Here is a 24,056-nt window from a genome sequence, read left to right as displayed (position 1 = left end):
ACATATGCTTACATAATAGCTTTAAACAGCAACTTAACCTTTCCAAGGAAATCCTACAACGTGATTTAGCATTTATTGTAGTTCAGGGTAGAAAAGTATATACACTGTGTGCAGCTTTTGCCTCTAACAAAAAAGTTTGGCTTCAATGACTTACTGAAAAAGTGAAACATTACCATTGACCCTTTAATAAGCTCCTGTCTGATTCATGCAGTGCCAGTGGAGCTTTAAAAAAGTACTTACTGCTAGGTGAGGCTGCAGTTGTTGGGTTTGCAGGTTTGATCAAATCAAGGGAGTGAATCATATTAAACTCATATCTTGATAGTGCATTGAACTGGGAAAGTGAAATTAGCAAGTAGAGCAAGTATTACTGATCAATGTATCTTTGGTATTGTTATGAAAGTAGGAAGTAAAGTGCTTCTTCTTTGTGTGTTTAGAAGCTTTAACTATTTGTTTTAAACTTGAAATACTGAAATAAGCTTATACTGAAAAAAAGCTTATTAATCTTTAGCCAGTAAAAATTCTAGCAAATTTCAGAAGAAATTATGAAAATTGTGGTGATGTTCACCTTCAGCATGAAGATTTTTCCATGTACAAAGCAAATATCTTTTTCTGGTTCTTTTGTATAATTACTTTTAAAAGAAGGCTATTGAATTAGTATTGTTAATGTAATCTGAAATCATGTATATTACTCTCTTATGTGTAATGTAACATCCACTTGAAGGATGAACGTATTTTGGAAATCATACTTGGTGTTCTCAATTGCTTTTATGTCACCTAAACAGGCTTTGTTGTATTGTATTAAAACTTGTCCAATTAAGACCATAATTTTCAATGCTGTACTTAATGCCTTCTATTTCACAAATAAAATAAGCCAGTAAAATGTTCTGATTTCTGTAAGCCTTTGAAATGGCTTGATTTGCTGAACACAGCTGTTTAAAAATTAATATTCAGTAGGCTTTTTTTCCATTTTATCCATGAGTTCTGTTGTATAAAGCTAAGAAGCTGAAAAAGGCAATTAAGCATGATAGTTTTGTTAAAGCAGGGGCAGAACTTGTACTTAGGTATCCATCCTGAAATAGAGATGCCTTTTCAACAGTAGAAAGTGAAGAAACATCAGTGAAGTAGAGAAGTAGAGAAAGAAACATCAGTGTAATTTTTTTTTTGGTTGGGCACCTTAACAGCCTTTATTCCTGGGGATCACTCCTTTAACAGTTGCAGGAAACAAAAACTGCTTTTATTTTTTAAAGCAAGAAGTTGTATTGATTGGAATAATCTTGCACTAAAGCAATGGCACATGCAACACTGGAAATGTATTAAATGACTGTACTGTCACTAGTCTTCTAACTATATACACATTAAATGTTTACTTTACAGTATTTCTTTTAGTATAATGAGTTCATTAAAAAAAAGCTTTTGATGCTAATTCAGAGATCCATAATCTGCTTAGTGTCTTTCACATGCAGTTTTGATGATAACTGACAAGCTGTAAGTTAATTAGCGCAGAACTTACTAATGAGGATGCTAAAATCCTTACTTCAACATTTTTATTGATGATTTTTGAGCAAACTGAAGTAAATTCGATTGTATATCTAATAAGTTTTAGGAACTTTCTGGCTGTAGGTACTGATCATAAGCAACAAAAATCCCCCAATTAATCAAAAGACCGGAAAGTTTTGAAAAGTTTGACAAGAGTGTTCATCTTCAGAAATGGGGATAACCCAAAACCAAAGCAATAAAACAAAGTCTGTTAATTAGCATGGAAGACAGCTTCTTGAATTAATATGTGGTGTTAATTAACAGGAAGTCTGATGTTGTGTTGTAATTACCACCAATATTTTTGACATACTGAGTGACTGAAGGTGAATTATATAGATAGTAATTTAGTAAACATTTCAGAGCTTGGGAACATTTTTCCTTTGTTTCTGTTTTTCTAGAAATATGGATAGACTTCTGCGACTGGGAGGAGGTATGCCTGGGCTGGGACAGGTTAGTATATAGCTTGTCAATCTTTCCTTTAAAATTAATCAGTTCTGGAACATTCCTTCTATTATGTTTTAAAACAGCATTAAAAAGACAGAGTTCATAGTAATAATCTTTGACTCTAGAGAATCTATATGTCTATGCAAATCATCATTACAACTTGACTTTTTTTGTAAGTATGAATACCTGCGTTGGCACTAAGTTTACAGAATGTTTGTAAACCTTACTTTTGGTGTCTGAACTTTTTAAAGTTTGAATTGAAAAGCACTGGAAACACATAATACATTTTAAAAAGAACCAATTTCTAATAATACGGAATTTCAGAACACGAAGGGTGTTCTAAATGGTTGAGCATATCCACTGCTCTATCATAAATTATATATTTCAGTTCTTGAATCACAATGGGGTATTATAAGTTCTTGAATTGTGATGGGGCATTATAAGACACTGAAATATAAGTAAATTTCAAGAGGTAATTTGAGTTGAATTTATCTTTTATGGGTAGTTGTACCTACCTTTATGAGTGTTTTATTGTGTCTCTTCTTGCTGACTGTCCTCACTTCTGTAACTACTCACAACAAGAAGGCCTCCCTGGCAGCTGTCCTGTTCCAGTGAGAGACCTATTCGTATTGTATGGCTTCTCCTGCCTCTACAGCAAGTCCGAGGGGCTTTTTCCTTGGTATGGCCAGCAGTCTGGTATGGCCAGCAGTCTTCAAAAATAAAATCAATCTGATCATGTTACATTGTGCTGGTTACTCTGGATATAGGCAAAAAAATAATTAGGAACTTCTTTGTTTGAGGTTTGTAGGAAGAATTATTTCTGTAAGGAATGGTCTCCAGTGTAGTTTCTTTTGTAGTCTTGGTTGGCTGCAGTAGCTGGCCTTTCTCTGCTTCCTCATCTGCTTCCTGGGCTCTGTTCTAAATCAAGAATCCAGACTCTTGTTCTTCTGGAAGAATCAGTTCTGTATGTCTTGGGCTTCATGATGTGTGTGCAGGGTTGTTTCTGGGATGGTTGAAATTGCTAAACCCAAAACTTCTTTTGGTTGTGTGTAGTGTGTTTGTGTCCAGTATAACTACAGGAGCAGTTTAATACTGAAGCATTTGGTGCAATATTCTAGGCTGATCTACAGACTCTAGATGTTTTGCCAAATAAGCTGTAACTTTTGGTGCATAATTTTTTTCCCTTTTTATAGCTAAAATTCTATTCACGTTCTCTTAGTGAATCTTCAAGCCGCCCTCAGTTATTTTTAGTTTCACTTTCTTAAACAGTTATTTCTCTTGTTCCTCTGAGCTGCCAGCCTGCTTCATGACTCTTCATTTTTTTAACATCTGTGCAGTCTAATCTCTCAAGCTTTCACTTCTTAGTCCTCTCTGAACTTGACGCATATCAAAGCTGTTTTTCAAATTTACGGTTAACTCTCTGCTGTTTTCTGAATTTTTCATCTTTAACTTAATGCTTGCTAGAAAATTGTGGCACAATAGAGCATAACATTCGGAGGAAGCTTGCTGAACTCCTCTGGTAGCTTTGGCCTGCAAAGCTGCTTTGTGTTTGTTTAAATATGGCATTGTCTCTTAAGTGAATTGATGAGTATGTGTGTTGGATTAAGGAAAAAATGCATAAGGCTGAATTGCTTTTTACTCAAGTTGCTGCTTGCACTGGATGTCTTGACTACATTTGTAGTCTTTTGGTTTATTGGATCAGCAGGAAGGCTTTTCAAATAGAATATTTTATGTCCTTAAAATTCTGTGTTTCAGTGGACCTTCAGAGGTCACTTATGTTCTAAGTATCAATTTATGATAACTGAAATTGAGAGATAATCCAAAATGAATGAGATGTCTTTGAGATAGAAGAGAGGAGGAAGATATTTCTTGGATATATTTTGTACTGCTAGAAAGCAAACAAAGTTATTACTCTTTGTTTGCACTAGTGTGTTTTAAACAATTGTATGAAGCTTTTGATCTTTTTATTGCTGTGTCACAGTTGTTCTAAAGGTTGAACACAGTAAAAACATCTGACTGAGTCATTCTTGCCAGCATAAGAATCATCTGTGTATATTGTCTGGTAGAAAAAGGCATTTTCAAAGTAATTTTATCACATAGTTTGGAGATTTGGAGATTTCTTGTCACTTCAGGTCTGCTTAGCAAGAGGACTGTGTCACATAAGGTCTGCTAAGAGTCTGTTTGATTTGCCTTGTACCTGATGTTAAAGTACTGGCAGATGCTTGGTCAGCACATTTCCCATTTGATCTTTGCCAAGGCATTCTTTCTCAGTGACTTGCTTTAGCTTCTTCAGCAGCATTTACTTGGCTCTTTCCCCTTGGCAAAACTGCCTCTTCTGGTTATTGTCTCATTTAGCTTTTCTTGGTCTTCTTAATTTCCAAACTCAGGTATGTTGTCCCAAATGCACTTTAAATTCATGTTTTTGCAAAATGCTTTTCAGGTCTTTCAGTGTACTGTATTCCACATGAGAACTGCTGTCACTGAATTTGTGGTTCTCTTTTCTGACTTCTTGCTCCTTCAGGATGCTATTGGGTGGTTGATTGGCCTTCAGTTGTCCAGAGGTGGTTAGTACTAAATCCCATCTACCCTAAGCCTGTTTTCGTATGGCTAATAAACAAATATTTAAGGAAGTGAACTTAAACTGATACTTCCGCTATAAACTTTCCCTCCAGTGACTTGTGGCTTAGAAATCTTGAGGAATTTCTTCTCTTTTAATCATGCATGGACAAAGGGCTGTCGTATTGGGGTAGGTGGTAGACAAGAGAGGAGAAGAGAATCTTACAGCTTCTGGCATCACATAAGCCATTCACAGTATTTTCTAGCAGTGCACTTGGTCATTAACTGTGTGATCTTTTTATGGGATGGTATCTGTGTTTAGTTTTGAGCTTGATGCCAAAAGTATGGCCTTCTTTGGAACACTGCTCATGCAACAATTGTTTGTGTCCTACATGACTGGTGTTGTAGACCTGGTATATAAGTTCATATTGTCTTGAATTTATGTTTACCAAGCATGAGATAAGTGACAAATGCATAAGATGAATGGGTGAATGAATGATTGAAGCCTATTAGAAAAGATGCAGGGGAACTCTAAAAGACTGAAAGTGTTGTGACGTCTCAAAGAAAATCTTAGTAATTCAATTTCCCTCCTGTAGTTCATGGGAATTAAAACTTTGGCAATGCCATTGTTTTTCTTCACTTATATTGTTCTCCTTCTCCTCTGCCCCTTGTCATGTTGGGTTTTTTTAGTTATCTTCTCTTTCCTGATTCATTCTTTTCTGTCTCTCCCTGTTTGTCCCCCTGGAATACTGCCTACCACAGAATTTCATTAGTGGTTTAGTACTTCAGTTTGCATTGTACATTTGCTGCAGACAAATGAACAGGTTTGTGGGGTACGTAAAAGCATTCTGCTTATGTAGCAGGCAGGAATTTGGAGCAACACTCCTCTTCATTTTGTATGCTGAACTATTGTTTGCTGGTGAAATGAGTTCCACATATGCCTCTATTAGGCAATCCCACTGCAAAGGGTGTGAGCAAATTAAGTACATTTGTAGCCAAGCTTTCTCTCCTCAGCACTTTCAGAACAGTAATTCAAGCTATGCAAGTTCTTGTCCATACTAGCATATGCTGTCTGTTTTTCTGAATCCAGATGTGATAGGAAGCAGTGAAATACTGACACTTTTAAAAAATACTGTTGAAGTAATTTTTCATTACTTGGTAGATTTTTGAAAATATTAATTTACACTGCTCTGTTAGTGCAGACAACTGTTCTAGTACAATAAATGAAAAATAAAACCGATTCTGTATTTTTGAATTAACATATTTGATGAGTGAGGGGAAGGGAAAACCTTCCAGTAGGAAGGGAGGGGGAGACAGAGAACTGACCTGTGTCTTAAAAGGAGTGTTTACACCTTGACTTGGAATATAGAAAATAGAAGTACAGATAGCTATTTTATTTGAATCATGGACTTGCCAATTAGCCATCAAGTGCTTCCATCTGTGAAATAGTTGATCAGATGGGTTAGCTGGGATGTTTCCAGATTAGGGCATTGTAAATGGCACTTGAAAACTGTCACTTTGATTAGGAGGTTTCAAATATTGCACTGCTTGGTGCTGTGGAACCTTTTTTCCCTCATAGGATCTTGGGGTTTTTAGAATATGCTCATCCTATTTAGTAAATCTGTGGCACCATGGGAGCTTGGGAGACCTGCTGCTGATCTAAAGTTCTGTTTCATGTGCTGATCTAGTTGGGGTGGTTGTTGGGGGACAGCACAGTGCACTCTTTTACAAGGCTTCCAAATAGGAGTTGGTGGTCTGGCAGAGAGAGGAGGGTCAGGCTCAGTGTAGATCATTCCCAATTAACAATTAGGTGCAAATTTCCTTGAGTTACTTCATTAAGCTGATGTGTCATTTGAAGTACATGACTTTTTCTTGCATCTTACATCTTCCATATGTGGACAAAAACATCCAACGACAATAAAAAAACCTCAAACCCAAAACAAACCCAGACACCCCCATCCCTCCTCTCCAAAAAAAAAAAAAAAAAACCAAAACCCCAAACCAAACAAACAAAAAAACCAAATAAAATAAAATAATAAAAAAAACCCAACAAAAACCCACAAACATACTGACTGCTCAGCCAGGAAAAACTGCAACACCTTAACATCTTACTGAAAATTATTTTGGTTCATTGATTCTTGAAACAGGTTGTGTTTTAATTTAAAGGGTGCAAATGTCTTGTCTTTAATGAAGTGCCTTTTTCTTTGTAAAGCTGTATAGTGTTTTAGTATCTCAGTATCTGTTTGGCTGTATGACTTTCTCCTTTCTGTGTCTCCTGGGTCTGTTTGCTTTATGTGGTTTGAATTGTGGTGATGCACTGTTGTGTGCTTCTCATATATATTTGAAGCTTCAAATACACCTTTTGAGAATATTTTGCCAGGGGAATAAATCTGAATTATAGCTCTTAAAATTGTGCCTTGTTTCTGTGCCATTGCTTCTGAGACATTTTCCAGCGAAGTTCTCAAGTACGAAGAATGTTACTATTTCTAGAACTCAAATGTAACTCCCAGTAGATGAGATGGTGTGCAGTTTGGGTGGGTTATTCCAGTTCTACTTTTTTTCCCTGGAAGCTGTCAACCCATTTAAGGAATAAAAAAATTTTCTCAGTGACAAACATTATTCATCCATTTAAAACACCCAACATGAAATCCCATAGAAAATTCAGAAGACTTAATTAATTGCCTGCATTATCTTCTGTGGAAAGTCTCAGCATCAGTTACAAAATACATGATTTTGTTTTAAGGAAAAAAGAAACACCTTAGAGATAGTAAACTGTGCCACTTTATTGTCTGGGATGAATGCTTTACTGCTTTGATCAGTGTTTTAGTACAGAGCCGTTCAACAAAAGCTTTATATCAAATTTAGGGTACAGATGTGGCTTGGGTCTGGTTTCACTGGAGATGATAACTTCATGAGTTGTGTTAGGCTTGTTTAAAATTTGCTGAGGATTGCAAAGACAGAATATAGTTCTCACACATTTGAAACACAGTTGAGTCACTGTAATGTGATTTGTCTCCTAAGGGGCTAAAGGGAGAGGGAAAGAGAAACCTGCTAGAATTGGTTTAGAAGTAGTCATATCATTGTACTTAAACATTGATGTAATTTATGTTGTAAAGGCTGTCTTAAAGTAGGATGGCTGCACTACAGACCCATCTTACATATTAATCAGAAAGAAACATAGAACTAAACCTGAAAAAGCTAGTGCATTGTGTCCGAGCATTACAGTTACCTCTGATCTGCTCTTTTGCTCTGGAGACCATTTTTTGCTGCCTCTTCTTGGCCTCAGATCTTAAACTTCGGTATTTCTAATAATTAGGCAATTAGATTCTCTCTCCTCAATTTAATTGCCGGTGTAGTCCAGCTGACTTTCGACTTTCCCCAGAAGAGACAAAGGATCTTGGACAAGGAAATGAGTGTAGCCATAATGAGAAAGAGCATGCAAAAAAACGACTAAAGAAGAAGAGACATCTTTGTGCCTTTTGGATTACACCTATTCACTTGTAATGTTCCTTTCTGCAAGCGGAAACAGCCGCCTTATAGTCATTGATATATTTCTCTTGGAAATTGTATCTTCTTTCTGAAATCGCGTGCTATTGAATATTAAGTTGCAATGCTACTATGCAGCACCTTTGAACACGGGATTCTGTTTTCTTCCTACTGTGTAGAAGAGTCCTCTTTGGGTTTTTCTGGGAAGTTTGAAATGTTTTTGTGTTACTGCAGTGTGGTTTGTGTCTGTGGGGGGTGTTGGTTGATTGGTTGTTTTTACAAGTGTTGCAAACTAACATTCCTGTGTATTGCCACTGAGTCTTCCAGTTCACCTGCTTGTATCCAGAGGACAGCTCTTCATAACAGAGAACCTGTAGGCGTATAGAACCTGGTGCATTCTTCAACATATTGAGGAGGTGTCCTTTAACTGCTTGGCTTCACAAAGTGTACTTTAGGCTGAGCTTAGGCAGAACCTGCTGAGGGCTACCCTGCCTTCTAGGCAGAACTGTGTCTAGAGTAAGGTAATTAAAAATCCATGTCAGAGCAAGACTTCTGGAGGCAGACGAAATTAAAAATGCTGACTCATCATCTGCCTTGAGACTCTCAGTTAAAAATTACCTTCTGTAATGCTGACAGGAATAGATAACAGGTTAATCCTGGTTTTATCCTGGAATGAAATTCACCTTTGTATTTTCTGGATTTTCTTTTATTTTCCACTAGATTGAGGCTGTGAAAAATAATAGTTCTTTTCAAAAAAATGTACAGTGTTACTGAGGATCTGTTTTGTGTCCTTGATCTTATGGCTTCTTGCTAACCATAACATTGTCATCAAATCATAGAATGATTTGTGTTGGAAGGGACATTTAAAGATCTAGTCCAAGTTCTCCTTATGCTTGATAAGGAATATTAACTGCAGTAATACAGCATACCTATGCTTTTGTGTCATGTGTCTCAATGAATTTGTAAATTAAATGGGGTAAAGATAGAGGAGATACTAACCCAGGAAAGATTACACTCAAGAAGCCATTTCATGCAACGGTTGTGTTGGGAACATTGCAGGAAGTCTGATTATTCCAAATTGCATCCAGGTGATAGATGTAAATAATTTTATATCATGAATACATGCTAATATTGAGTAGTAAACATTTATTTGTAATAATAAAGTTCTCTGAGTGTCCCAGTAAACTAGAGACCATTTTTGTTTGAAGTTCTGCTTAAATAAAAACAATTAAATAACAAAACGAACTGACCAAAAAACCCACGCACCCCCCCCCCCCCCAAAACCCAGGCAGAAAAACAAACTAAAACCCACTCTATGCACACAAAAAAAGAAAACCACACAACCACCCCACAGAAACTGAAATCCTAAACAAGCAGAAAAAACTAAGCAGTAAAGTTCTGGCTCTGCACCAAAGAGGTGTTGGCAAATTTATGATCCCAACCCATTTAACCAACTGCTCAAAGCTATACAAAGTTCTGTGTTTTGTAATTTTGGTTTTGAAGAGGAAGGGAGATGGGAAATGTTATATATTTCAAGTCCATCTATATTGCAGTTCGCAGAGTTCTGTTGTAAATGTGAACCTGGGTAAGCTTTTTTAGGAGACAGAATTTTGTAAAACATACTGAGACAGCTTTTATCTAGCCTGTTAAGGTGGGGCTTTTTTCAGAGATTTTTCAATTTACAGTAGCAGTTGATGCCACAATACTTTCTTAGTATCCCTACCTCATTTTGGAGTCTATGAGACTAAACGTATTGCCACAATTTTTATTTCATCTGACATATGGTGTAACAAGACAATGTGATCCTTTGAAAAATCTAGGCTGTTTGTTGAGACTTATGGTATTTTGTGGTCTGTTATGCGTGCTTGATTATAATTGGTATAAAAATGGACCTAAACATACAAACTGTTTAGACATAATGCTAGTTTCGAAATCTAATCCTGTTGATGTGGAGCTAACTGCAAAATTGTCTGTGTAATAACTTGAAAAGAGCAATAAAATTTCAAATTGCTACTAATTAGTGGGTGATTCACCGTGGAAAGTAATATATTTTTCCCTTTTTTATTGAGCTTTCTGATTTTTTAATCTTTTTGTATGACCTCAGTAATTTTCTCTGTCATGACTGATCACGTTAAGTTCCTGTACTGCAGAAAATGCAGTACATGGCTTCTGGTGCTTGTCATGACAAAGTTGTTAGAATCATTGAGATCCCAGAATATGCCTTGCTCCATTTGCCACTTCCACTGATGGAACATGAGTTGGTAATTTCTGTAAGTGTATTGTCTCAGTACAGGAAAAAAATTGTTCCACAATCCCAACTCTGCTTAGACTTCTAGGCTTAGCACTGTGTAAAAAGTACTATGCTGATCTAAGAAATCTTTTATTCTTCATATCAATATATCAGCAGGTTGTGCCACATACTGGCAGAGGGTAAGTAGAGATGAGCAGTGGTACTCTGGTGAACTTTTAAGGCCTTGCTGTCATTAATACCTCTATCTCCTCTGCACGTTTGCTCCTGTTTGTGTCCTCTTTGTAGGTAGTATTCTGTAATGGTTTTTTTTCCCTTGTACCAAGCTATACACACAAAATTAAATTTACCTCCAGAAAATGGTAGCTTTCAGCTCACTTTAAGTGCCTCATCCTTCCATGCATCTTTTCATATGATAAATTACTATTTTATAATGATTGTTATTGCATTTATACCTCACTTGCCTTTCCTTCCCTTACCTACATAATGAAATGTTATCTTTACCTGAAGCACTTGTTCTGAAGGAGGTAGAGAAGGGTAATGAAGAAAAAATGTGGGGTAGATAAATTCAAAAGTAATGCAAGGGTTTTTTTTGTTTTGTTGGGGTTTTTTTTTAGCTAATCTTTCTCAATTGTCTTTGGATATAACAGCTGAAAATATGTAGTGAAAGGGTTAAGTCGGCATGAAAGAATTCATTTCCACTTTAATGACCTAGCCTTGCTGGGTTAGGACGATGGGGAACATGCTTCTGACTTGTACTCCTATTGCCAATTAACACCTCCTATAACAGGTTGCCTCAGCTAGTCATTGAAGCAGAGGCAGTAGAAATAGTTTACATGCAGCTTGTTTTTCACACTAGTTGTTTAATACTCACAAAATTAAACTATTAAAAGGTTCTTTCTTAGCTTACTGGGAAAGAAATAAAACACGATAGCAGTCATTGTTTGCTTGTGTGTCCTATATTCATGTTTAAATTGTTCCAGTTGCAAAAATAAATAAGTAATAGTAATGATTCTTCTGTTTTACACAGTAATACATTGTTTGGTGCATTAAAGCTGAGATGTGCTTTACAGCACTTTAGTTCACTGCCTTTGGGTTTTTATTACACTTGCCCCTGCAAAACTGAGCTTCTTTGAAACATCTATGATGTATTTCAAAATCATCTTTTGTGCTATTAGCATTAAACCAGAGCAGTGTTTAAGATCCATTTAAACAATGGAAAGTGTATTAATTTGTGGAATATTTCTCAGTTCCTTGTGTAATTAATCAAGTCCACTTTTTATACCTACTTGAATAAATGTAAAATAGTACAAATAAAGAGCAGTGCTCTAAAATGACACTTTAGTTCACATTTAATAATAAAATTGGCTAAATAATTGATATCAGTTCACACTAAGAGAAAGGTGAAGTAATATACCTAAAAGTGTTAACAAATTTGCTAAAAGGCCCGAGTAGGTAACACTTCAAGGCGTTAGTTTTTATCCTGTAAGAATGGCAAATGCCTTTAACACTTCGTCAACAGGGGCTGCCCAAGTAAAGGACTGCTTTTTATATTGGATCGTCTCTTTAACTATTTGAAATGGAAATAGTAACATGCATGATTTAATATTATAAGGTGATTTTCTGTTTATAGCTTGCATGTGATTCTTTTTCCCTTACAAACTTATTAAAACAAAAGTAAAAATGTATTTTAATAGTGGTAACTTAATTTTATCAATTATTACTGAACTTGGAATTCTGCCACAAAAACAAGCCTAGAGTTTGGTTGGGTTTTATGAGGTGGCCATTAGACAGCTCGTTTCACTGACTGAAAGCATGTAGAGTTGATTAACAAGAAACATCAATTTTTCAGTAACACAGAACAGTATTTTTATAGCAGTTCTTTAATAGGTACAGTATCCAGCTTATACATGCATAACTGGGGAAAAAAAACATTCAGTATTCCTTGCAGTTTCCAAATCTAATTTTTCTCCAGTTCCCCAAGAAATAATCCAGTAAACCTGTAGGTATGCAATATTCACTGTTTTGCAGTGAGATGAACAGTCTTCCAAAACTATGCAATGAGATAGCTGTCCTTTGAATACAATAATGTGGCCAAAAATACCAGCAGATCTTTTGCATTTGCAGACACAAACACTTTCTTGTCTGGGTTCCTGATACCAGTTAATTTAATTTGGTGCTCTGCTTCGTAAGGATGGTGCTGCTTTGTTAAAGTTGGCAGGCAGTGAAGTTTATGAACAGTGGTAATAGCACATGCTGTGGAGGGTCAGTGTAAAATATTTGCCTCCATGTAGAGATTAGCTAATAAAATCTTTTTTCTTCTTTGCTTGATGAAAGAAATGCATAAACTTTTGTGAAAGACTACCAGAAACAGGCCAAAGAAATCTCAAGACCTGTAACTCGTAGCTGGCTCCCACATACTGTGTAACTAACACGCAGAAGCTGGGGCTGTGACTCCAGGGCTGTGTTAGATTATCAGCCATTTATGGAAAAGGAGGTGATCAGAGATGGCAGAAATTGGTTTCAGTTCCCAAATGTCTCTTTTTTCTCAAATCATCTAAAGTCAAGTAAACTACTTGGAAGACTCAAGTTCCATTCTCTTGGCTTTATCTATTAAACCTTTAAAAGTTTTATGTTAAGAATTTGGTGAACATTGGTTTAGAATTTTCTGTAGAAATACAAATGTGTGCTTGTAGTATTTTATGTGGCAGTTTATCTTTGGTAGAAAAATAATGTGAAACTTGGCCTATGGATTATTTCCTCCTCAAAATTAATGGTTTCAGTACTCTGAGCAGTTCAGTGTAGTCAATATGCAAAACAAAGAAAGGAATATTAACATGAAAATTAATACATGTAATTGGTACGGTGCAATGAGGACTTTCATTTTCCCATAATTTAGCTAGTAATTAAAATCTATAAGAAGCACAGAGCAGAAGGAAAGGGGACAGTGAGGTCACACAAAGAAGCATCAGTGACCAAGGAAATACTTGGTATGTGCTGTGTATTTATAAGATGGCTGAGAATTCATAAACCTGTCTTGTGTACTACCATTAACTAATTTTTACAAGTTCAGGTAAATTGGTTGAACTGCATGGTAAGAGTGGAAGCTCATGTTTAATATTTTTACTATCTCCTGCATGTGCTTAAAATGAAGCAGTGAAGTATGCAGTTGATACCTCTTAATCCTTAATGTAGTAATTTTTATATATATTTAAACACATTTAGTACGTAAAATCCTTCTTAGTGAATCCTGGGGCTTTAAAAAAATAGCAAAAGCTAAGCAAGTTGGTTTACGCCATGAAGCATTCCTTTATGAATTAGCAATGTTTCCTGTGCTGAAAATAAATTGTTGACTGTGGGTGCTGGCAACAGGAATTCAATGCAAGTTTTGAAAACAAACCATTTTATCTCATAGAATGCCTAAAGATTTGATGAAGTATAGTTTAAAGTATCCCCTCTTCTGGACCATCATCAAGGCAAATGAGCATTTGGATGCTCCAAGTAGCATAGAAATCATAAGGAAATATCAGGAACACCCCGCTTTAGTTCCTACCTTTGCTTAAACTAAAGGTGATTCATTTGCCTTTTTACAGAAACAAAATGTTTGTCTTTGTTTCCTCTCTACAAGTGGTGAATCTACTGACCTTAAAATGAGAAAAATTACAAACAATAAGCTCTTGTAAATTGAGGACACAGGCATCTATACAGGGGACAGAGCTGTGATTAATGCCTGAGCTGCAGGACAGGTGTCAGTGTGATTTTAACAGACACTAGAAAGTCCATTGAGGAGGGTTCATTCAAGTGCCATAGTCTGTGGAGTAAACTTCAGTTCAAGCTCCTGATTTTTGAGAAACTAGTCTCAGTCAAACATCAAGATTAGCCATCCAGAAATCATGGAACTATTTGTGCTAATCTGGGTGAGATGTTTATTACGCTGTTCTTTATTTTTAAAATTACTGAATGGTGTAATGGGATGGTTGCTTACAGTGAAATGTTAAACAAAATCTGGAACAAACGTTGAATGCACTTGGTACAGTATAGGTATTATGGTTCTTCCTAAAGCATAAGATTACTAGTTTGTATTTTTATCTTCCCTTCAGAGCATCTCTGGTCTAGAACTGATAGGAAATTGAGAGAGCTTTATGTATGAAAAAAAGGTTTTGTTAACAAACTAGTAAGTTACTTTTAAAAGTAAAACTCAACTTGTCTGGGCTTTATTCTTAGCTGTGATTAAGTGGAAACATGAGTCTTTTTGCTTTCCAAATTTTAAGTGAACACTTCTAAGTGAATAGACTTAAAGCAGGAGAGATATGGTTAAAAAAGTAAACTGACATGTTTACAGAGAAAAAAGCATAGGAACAGAATTACAAAATGATTGGGCATTTGAAGCTTTGCCAGTCAAGCAGTTTAATTGTAGAAAATTCAGTATAAGTGATGCAGGTGCCTTGCCCATCTGGTTCTGGGAAATGTTCTGAAGAACTGCTCACAGAGTTTTTCAACGTGAGTGCTAGAGGAGCACTTCTCCACTGGAGCATCTCACTGTTAGGCTAGGGCTAGGTCAGAGAAATACTTGATGAAGGGGTGAGGCTCATGAAAAATGGACATTTGGTGAGAATACTTCGGAAGGTGGGAAGTTAAACCTGCTGGAAGATTGGTGATGAAAAGGCCAAAGTGAAAGAAGAACTAGCAATGAGTAGTAAGGAATGAAGAAGAGCAAATATCAAAAGATGTTGGTCAGCAGTATCAAAGTTGGAAATAGAGGCTGAAGGTGCTAGGAAGTGGGTATGGTTGACAGATACACGTATATATATGAGTTCCAAAATAGAAAGATTTGATTCATAATATAAATATTGGATCTAGAACTAACAGAGAAGGTATTGATTGAATTTAGGGGGGCAAAACCCACAACTGAATTTTCTTACTGTCTTAAAAGCTTTATTCTGAAGACTGATGTTTTTCTCTGTATGCAGAAATCAAAGTATGCAGAAAGGATAATTCCTATATAAATGTAATGTGTTGATTACTTAAGTATCCAGTTTTATCTTCAGGATATAATGGATTGTGTTGATCACTATGTCTTGTTTGATGTCGTGTGGTTGAACATTGTATTGAATTTTTTCACTTAAAATTAAAACCAAAGAATTTATTCAAAACTTCTTTTCCCTCAGTTTTGGTTATAACTGAGGAATCAAAGTTCTAAATCTACCAAGTGTTTTTGTAAAGGCACCATTTTTCCTCTTTTAACTTGATGTGGAGTATGTTTTTTTTTTTTTTTACCATACTCGGTAGTTGCTTTGCTGCCCTTCTAAGTTTACATCACCTCATGCGGAAGTAAGCTGTGTCTTTTCAGTGGAAATTTGTTGTATGCAATTTGGTAATAAAGTAATGAATGTGTTGTTAATTGGCTGTAATGAGGTATGCTGATACGCAATTCTGTATATAAGAGCAATATTTTTCTTGCTTCTCAAGAAAGGGGCATTTAAACTGCTGCCTCCTGTGTTTTTCAATTTCAACAGTACACAGAACCTGTTTCAACCAATCATTCACACCTGGGACAGTTGTGCTAATTTTTGAATAACTACTCATAAGGCAAAGAGCAAAGTATTTTGTTCACAGCTTTTCCACCTAGGGATCAGAGGTCCGTTTTTTCTCTCACTGTACCAGTGTATCTGCAAAGTACTCCCATAGCCTTTATCTGCAAGTCCTCTTTAGCTGAAAGCTGATGAAGCAAAGGGAAATTGCTGTTTGTGTTGGTGCCAGTTAATCATGCTAGCCCAGCAGCATTTACATTCACACCACTGTAAGAAACACATAGTTAATTGGAGAACTGGCCATATTTTACAGCTGACGAAGGTTAGCATTGCAGCAAGGCAGACTAATGGAAACTTATCTGACTCTTAGCCTGAATGGCTTTGTAACAGGTTTGTATCCAGTGCAGTACTTGCCTGCTTTCTATTTGACTGATTCTGATAAGATTGCTCTATAGATTGTATTGTTTTGGGTGGGGGGAGACGGGATGATGCTGACCTGTAACAAAATGATAGCAAAAGAAGGTGCTGTAAGCAAGGGTTTGGGTATTGGGTATGTGCTTTTTTATTTTGTAACAACTGCATCTAACCCACAAGGTCACAATAACGTATGCTTTTTTCTATAAGTTTTGCAATACGCAAAACAAAACAAAATGTTTGGAAACTGCAGAATAACAACAATGGTGAAAATAATTATTTATTCTTTTTATAGGGGCCACCAACAGATGCTCCTGCAGTTGATACAGCAGAACAGGTTTATATCTCTTCCCTTGCACTGCTCAAAGTAAGTGTTCTGTATGCATACTATGTCTGAATATAATGCTGGAGACAGAGCACCTGGCAGCTGTCCAAAGTTAATGGACTTGTGTTGCCTAAGTGCTGGCCAGACTAATTTTAAAAATAAATTAATACTGATTGGAGCTCTCAGAAACTTACTAATTAGTTCTCTTTTGTTGGCTTTGTTTTTACTGTTTTATAGTTCGTTACAGTTTCCAAAAGTGCTGCAAGTTGCAAATTAGCTAGAGATCAATAAAGACTAAAAGAACTACCTCAAATCAAACTTGAACCTTCTGTTAAACATATGGTGTCATTTGGTCTTAATTCCAGATGTTGAAGCATGGTCGTGCTGGTGTCCCTATGGAAGTTATGGGTCTGATGCTTGGGGAATTTGTTGATGATTATACTGTGAGAGTGATTGATGTTTTTGCAATGCCACAGTCCGGAACGGTGAGTTCTTTGCATCTAGACCTTGATAATTTTATTTGCTTGTTTGTATTTTCCTTATGGTAAATTTATTTTTTAAAAGCTTTTTGTGCTTTACCTCATTGAAACAATCTGAAGAAATAACCTGTGAGTTATAATTCGAACAAGTCTAATGGTTAAAGGATTTTAGTAAAAGAGAAAAAAGCAGTCAACTTCTTTTTTATCAAAGGCTAGTACTTAAGTGTGTATATCAATGTATGCAGATGTTACGTCCTTACATATGTATTAATATATCGGTATAACATGACTTACAAGACTTATAAATTGGTAGCTTTCAGAACTCATATACTATGAGCCAGCAGAAAGATTCAAAATGTAAAAGGTTTGATTAGAAGTGTATCATGCCCTTAATTGTGATGGTGCTGTAGATAAACTTCAAACTAGATATACTTCAAACTGGCTGTCTTTGACAGATCCTAGTTGCATGTCTCTTAAATTATACTTTTGTGATTTGAAAAAATGATGTATTTAAATTTTGAGTAAGAATATCCATTTTATTAAGAGATTCAAGAGACAAAGAGTCCAGGGGGCATAATTGGAATTTATGATGCTTTATTTTGTGTCACTAGAATGAAATGTTCTTAAAACAAGCATGGGATGATTCCTTTGTAATTCAGAGCTCCATAAAATTTTCAAATTCTTTTGTCCTGAGTTTGTTCTATACATATGTATAATATAAAAATCTGCAAAAAGCCAATATGTGATATTTATCTTGAATAAAACCTATAGAGCTGAACTTGGGAGAGACAATAGGCCAATGTTTGCAGACCAAACAGAGGAGAAAAAGGTGAATTCCTATGCCTATTTAATCATGTTTACCCATAGCAAAGATTTCTTGAATAACAATTCAAAATAATATTTCAGCATTTTAAAAATCACATTGAAATACATTTCTAAAAATTATATTTGCATTTAAGGGAGTTCTGTCATGTAATACTAAAGTATTCAGGTTGCCTTTTTAAACAGATGCTTATGAATATTTTTGTTTGTGGAAAGTTACAAGTTTAAAAGATAATATTGCTTCATGTACAACTACTATGATTTTTGTCTGTTTTTTAAATCAGGGTGTCAGTGTGGAAGCAGTTGATCCTGTATTTCAAGCAAAAATGTTGGACATGCTGAAACAGACAGGAAGGTAAGTCACTGTGAGGAGAGCTGACAGTAACAAGTACTCCCTCCACGGTTTTGTGAACAGCTGCCTTTCTGCAAAACTAGTCATCTAAGGACTATTAATAGTGTTCAAAAATAAATAATTGCCCCAGAAATTAGATGAGTAGCATAGCATGTAATTCAATCCCCCTCGTGCATTTCAGTTGTCAGCAGATTGTGACTCCTTTCTGTTAAACTTACAGCTTTGATTATTGCTCAGAAAGATTAGAATGCTGCTCAGTTTAGCATAGGCGATTACTACACAGTACCTGCTTAAAAGATTGATTTTTTTTCATTTAACCCTTTAAATAAGATTTTACAAAATTTTGGAGTTAGAGGTTATTCATGAGCGATTTTAATGAAAAGAAAGGGAAAATAATTTTGTAAAAGGTCCTACTATTTAAACAAATTTTTATTTCACTTCTACCTCTCAACAGTTGTCGTCTGCTTGCTCAAATTCTTTTACTGTGGGAAAAACTTCAAAATTAATGTTAGCAAAAGGCTCAGCAGCTGAACAGAACAGTGCAAATTGCTTTTTGACTGAGTTCCTAGTTCTACTGCTGGTTTAATTGATATTTAATCCTTTCCCACCGTTGGTTCCCGTTGTCCATGTCTGAAATGGACTTTCTGCCGTGAAAATTCAACCTTCGACGTCAAGGAGTTAAAGAGTAGATATTTACTCAAGTGCTGAAAGGGTAAAAACTGGTTCAGGGAAGGTGTGGTAACAGGGTGAAAAACTGAAAGCATGATCTACCACTGCTAATGTGTATCCCTTAATGATAGCCCACTTTCGTTGCATTTATTCACGTCCATGTTTTCACTATGCTATAGTAAGCAATTTAAATATTACTAATGGTGTTTTTCTCACAGCTCATCCTAATTTATGCCCTGATATGTTCCTATTTCTTCTTGTGATACATGTTTATATTTTTAAGAATCTCAATGTCCTCTTTGTTTCAGACCTGAGATGGTAGTTGGTTGGTATCATAGTCATCCTGGCTTTGGCTGTTGGTTGTCTGGTGTAGATATCAATACTCAGCAGAGCTTTGAAGCCTTATCAGAAAGAGCTGTTGCTGTGGTGGTGGATCCCATTCAGAGTGTAAAAGGAAAGGTACAGTCGGCTTGCTTTTTATTTTTAAGGTACTTCAGTAAGATTTAATATAGAAGCATTGTAAATATGTGTACATACTTGATTTTTGGAGGCCCATACTGTGTTTAAAAAAAAAACTAAAACCAAAATCACATTGTAAATGAAAAGTTAATTTCCAGTTTATTCTGCATCTTACATCAGTAGTCCTTAAACAGGCTGGAAGTCTTTGATATTGTCAGTACACATAACGAATCATAATCCTCTCTTAATGTTTTGCTATTCAGGTGTCACTCAACAGGTTTACAACTAATAATCCAAGTATACATTGTTTTATATATTACATTTTAGCTGCAAAATCTAACATCAATTACTAACAGATTGGAATAGGTTCAGACCCTTAACATGGGTACTAAGAATGCATTGATTTGCAGGCATTGCATATGATTATTTTTATTAAAATTTCTATTCCAAATGTTTTGGGCAATAAAACTTTACAGAGGAGTTGATACCAAGCATTTGAATTTTTGAGAAGTGTGCAGATAAATGATTAAGTACGTTAAATTATTATGAAAAGAGATTAACTTGCAAAGCATATTGGGTTATAGTTGTCCTTTGTTGAAATCTCTTTTGTTCTTGTTTAGTTCTCTTTTTATTTCTTTCTAGCCCCATATGCCATTTTCCTATTTCCTGCCTCATGACAGCAGGGAGCAGCTCTATTATCACCTTCACAGAGCTGTCTGCAAATGTGAGAGGCAATTCGATTTTGCTCAACCACAGGGAGAGTGGATTAGAAAAACTACAGAACGTACAGAAATTGGCTAGGTGGTTTACTGCTTTAAAATACTGCTGAGGTGTTTTGTTTGAGCATGCACTCCCATTGTATTGTAGAATAATTATTGAAATGCGTCATGGTATATATGGATGACATTCATGTAAATGTATAAATATTTTAAAAGTGTTCATCTTCTATAAAACTGTAGTATCATATTTCCTGGGAGGCAGATCTTATTAAAGCTACCAAACACTATGAGTTCTCTTAATTTCATAGCACAATGTTCTGAATCTACAGTTGCATTTTCAGTTGGTTTTTTTTAAATTTTGAATTTTATAACAAATATGTTTATGTAGCAGGCAATTGAAAAATTTATAGCTTCTGGTTGTTTGGAAGCTGTTAGACATCTGTATAAATTTTGTTCCTTTTTAAATTGCATAAAGGGTAGAAGAAAATACAGGTAGTCTGGGGGGAAAAAGAGATGCAGTACTACACTTAATTATTCCTAACTTATTTTTTCTAGAAATTTTATTTTCCCACTCTAGTGGAAATGTTGAAATAGAATTCTTTTTATTTTGTCAAAATATAATTGTCAAGACTATTACTAGTAATTAATTTAGACCTCACTAGCTATTAAGTCCATTAAGGGGAAAAGCCTCCCAGTAAGTCACATTACTGTTATAACACACTTGCTCACTAAGTGCTTATTTTTTAATAGTTTTGTTGTTTGACATAGATGTCTACCTTTGAGATCTTTGAGGTCTTCAGTAAAGTAATATATGGCATATTTATTTTGATTGTGAATAAATTTTTGTCCATCTAAGCATTTCTCAGTTACAGCTGCTCTTATGGCATTGCTGCCAGTACTTGAGATTACTGGAAGTCTTGTAATGTTTGTTTTTCATACACATTTTTAGCTGTTACAGTCAGATTAAATTACATTCTCAGGTTTCACATTAAAAAAATTTACATCTGTCATGTTTCTGGCAAGTGCATCCGTTAAAGCTTAGAAATAAAAAGAATCTCCCAAATTATGAATACCACTTGTAATTAACTTCTTGATTTGGAAGATGTGGAATGCATTCGACTTTTATGATACTGGTTGGCAAGATCACTTATACTAAAATGTGTTTGGATTTTAGATGAATTGAGAGAAGAACAGATACATCAGAGTTCAAGGGGGTTTCTTGGGTCAGTTTTCAGTGCTTCATTTGCCTGGCTAACTTACTATGGTGCCCAGAACGTCTTAATGTTCTAGAGAGCTTGAGCCCAGCCTATTTCAGGGAACTATCTGCTTTTGTCAGCGCCAGCAAATGAAGAACCACTTGCAGAGGTAATTTTGCTGGTGTAGTAACCACTGTACTGGTGGGTTTTAGCTACATGAGTCCAAGGTCATTACTCATTATACCTTATACTAGCTTGACTGTGTGGCAAGAAAATATAGTGAACATGTGGCATAGAAGATTTTAATATGGTGTGTTTTGAGTGAGATTAGATGTATTTAAAAGCAAAGTCAAAAATAACACATTAGCTAATTTTAAACCTGCCTCAGGGCAGGTCCATGCCCATATAAATTGCTATGGTTTATGGTCAGTGAAGCAGTCATGGTTGTGCTAGTGAAGAATAACTGAGGCAGAGGTTATTTTCATGTGTCAGGGAGTTGCAGTGAATTTTGATGAGGAACCTCAGGTTCACCTGACTAGCTACAGCACTAAAAAGAAGTTAGCTCTGTTACTATAGAACATGAAAACTTGTTAAATTCTTTGTTAACTGCCTCATATCCATACATGTTTGCTAAACACTTCATAGGACAGGGACGTGTGATTGCAGTTTAAAGATAAATATACCTGTAATTCTCATCAGTTAAAAAAAAAACCAAACAAAAAAACCCCAAATCATTTTATGTCTTAAAGCCAATGAGCAAAAATAAAAAATCACATAAAATCCTTATATAAAAATAAATCCCTCATTTAGATCAGTGGATTAAATGCCAACTGCTTTAATGACCATTTTAGGACTGGGATATTTTTGCATAAATATGGTAGGACACATGAAGGACAAGTAATTCTAATTACTGATCTTACTTCTCTACATACATATTCTTGCACACAAAGTATGTTTTTTCATGACTGTGTACCATATTTTGCAATATTTAGGCTAATAATGTTCCAGTTGTCTGTAAAATAAACTCACAACAGATCAGTGAGTTTTTACTGAAGGTCAGTGTTCTCAGAAGCCAGAAAGGAAAAGCTTTGGTTTGACTTTTTTTTTTCAGCTTGATTTCTTTGAATGAAGTCAAAGTGAACATGCGGAAATATGGCCAGTGGGGCAACCCGCCTAGCTGTTGTTTCATTTTATACTTACTAATAAACCTTTCTTTTATCCCCTCCAGTTTTTCAATCTGTTCAATGGAAGCTCTAATACATATTTAGAATATTCCTCAGAAGCAGTAATTTCATTAAAGATCTGGAAGAAAACTAAATATTGACATTTTATATTTATTTCCAACATACACTTTGAAATGTCTGTACAGAGAACCATAAACCTGTGCCAAATGTTAAAAATAAGTGTGTTTTTTTGGACCTTAACTTAGCAGCTGTTCTTCACCTCTTAGGGAAAATATAACTGCACTAAACCTACTGCAACATAGTATCTTTAGCTTAACTTACTGCGTTGCTCTCATTGTGTTGTTAAATAAAAAAAAAAAGGTGGTAGTTTCTTTTTTGAACTGTTTTAAACTTTGGATCTTTATTATAACAAAGTCACCATTTAAAATTTTTTCTTCTTCTGAGACAGTTAACTGGTTTCCCTTGATTACTAATTGCTTGCATAACGATCAGTAAAATATCCAAAATCGTCAAAAGTCCATTTTGTACATCTGAGAAGCTTGTTGGCACTTGCGGTGTTTAGCAGGATTGGTAGCAAAATCTCTTACTCATACAGCAAAGTTTCATTTCTGTTAAGCCATAATTTTTCTTAGCAAGGCACTGTCAGAAGTATTTGTAGGAAGATCTGTTGGTTTATGGCAAATTTTTTTTAATTGTTTGCTGAGGAAAATAGTAGTCTTTGCAATAACTTTGTATAAATTCTGTTTCAGTTGCCTCTGACAGATAAAAGCAAATATGCTATGCATCTTAATCTTGCGCTTAAACCAGATCCTGCCACTTTCATAAGAGGATTTTGCTGTGGTACTTTATCCTTATCTTAAACCCATTCAGAGAGTAAAAGAAGAAAAAAATGTACATTTGGGTAGCCTGGTAAATCAAAGTAATTCTAGCTGGAAGTGATCTCTGTAGTCCAACTTTGTGTTGAGCACAGTGTCAATACTGAGTTCAGATCAGCTCACTTAGTATTTTGCCCACTTGAGTCTTGAGATTCAACAGCCTCATGGCAATCCCTGTTCCAATATTTTATTTTTCTTGCAGCTGTGTTTTTCCTCTTGTATGCATATGATCAGCAGCTCCTCTTTTGAGTTTATTACTACTGTCTCCTGCCACATACATCATTAAAAACCTTATCTGTGGTCCAAGTAACCTCATCTGAAAGTGGAAGGTTTTTTGCATTCAGTTTCTTTTCACTGGAAGTCAAAAATTGCTTTCTTTTGTTCAACTTATGAGATCTTTAGAATTTTATTCTAAAAGGAGTAAAAAATGTGCTGAATTTTATAATTTGTTCTTTTACTCATTTTTGAAGTATGAAAAAAATTACTCTTACCAAGCTGGAGAGAGAGAAAGATACATGCTGGTTTTATCCTCCTGATACAAATGAAGACCCTGAGGAGAGCTGGATGACTTATTTCAGCAACCTCTTTCCTCATTTTTGTCCATTGGTACTTGTAAATCTAGGTGACAACCTGTGTGTAATTAGTCATGTATATGAGCGTTATCAGTTTGGTAATACCTGATGTCAGTTTTTCACTCTTCAGAGTAATGGATGGTCATTTTGTTGAGTGCTGACCATAAAAATAGTGATCTGCAAGTAGTT

At 35.5% G+C, this 24,056-nt stretch overlaps 1 protein-coding gene across 2 annotated transcripts in view; it reads left to right on the top strand.

Moving 5' to 3' along the window:
* The window catches only part of PSMD14 (proteasome 26S subunit, non-ATPase 14), a 46,555-nt gene that overhangs the window by 5,942 nt on the left and 16,557 nt on the right, over window positions 1–24,056 (top strand). For both annotated transcript variants that reach the window (XM_085066652.1, XM_085066653.1), the window contains 5 exons: window positions 1,935–1,986; window positions 16,511–16,582; window positions 16,906–17,025; window positions 18,126–18,196; window positions 19,171–19,321. In XM_085066652.1, coding sequence (XP_084922778.1) covers window positions 1,939–1,986; window positions 16,511–16,582; window positions 16,906–17,025; window positions 18,126–18,196; window positions 19,171–19,321 — 462 coding nt within the window. In that variant the 5' untranslated portion in view covers window positions 1,935–1,938. The remainder of the gene's footprint in view (window positions 1–1,934; window positions 1,987–16,510; window positions 16,583–16,905; window positions 17,026–18,125; window positions 18,197–19,170; window positions 19,322–24,056) is intronic.

The sequence above is a fragment of the Lichenostomus cassidix genome, chromosome 7, assembly GCF_008360975.1.
Source record: "Lichenostomus cassidix isolate B80296 chromosome 7, HeHo_3.0, whole genome shotgun sequence".
NCBI classification, from domain to species: domain Eukaryota; kingdom Metazoa; phylum Chordata; class Aves; order Passeriformes; family Meliphagidae; genus Lichenostomus; species Lichenostomus cassidix.
Note: the sequence above shows the minus strand (reverse complement) of the source record. Positions and strands in the feature narration are given on the sequence as shown.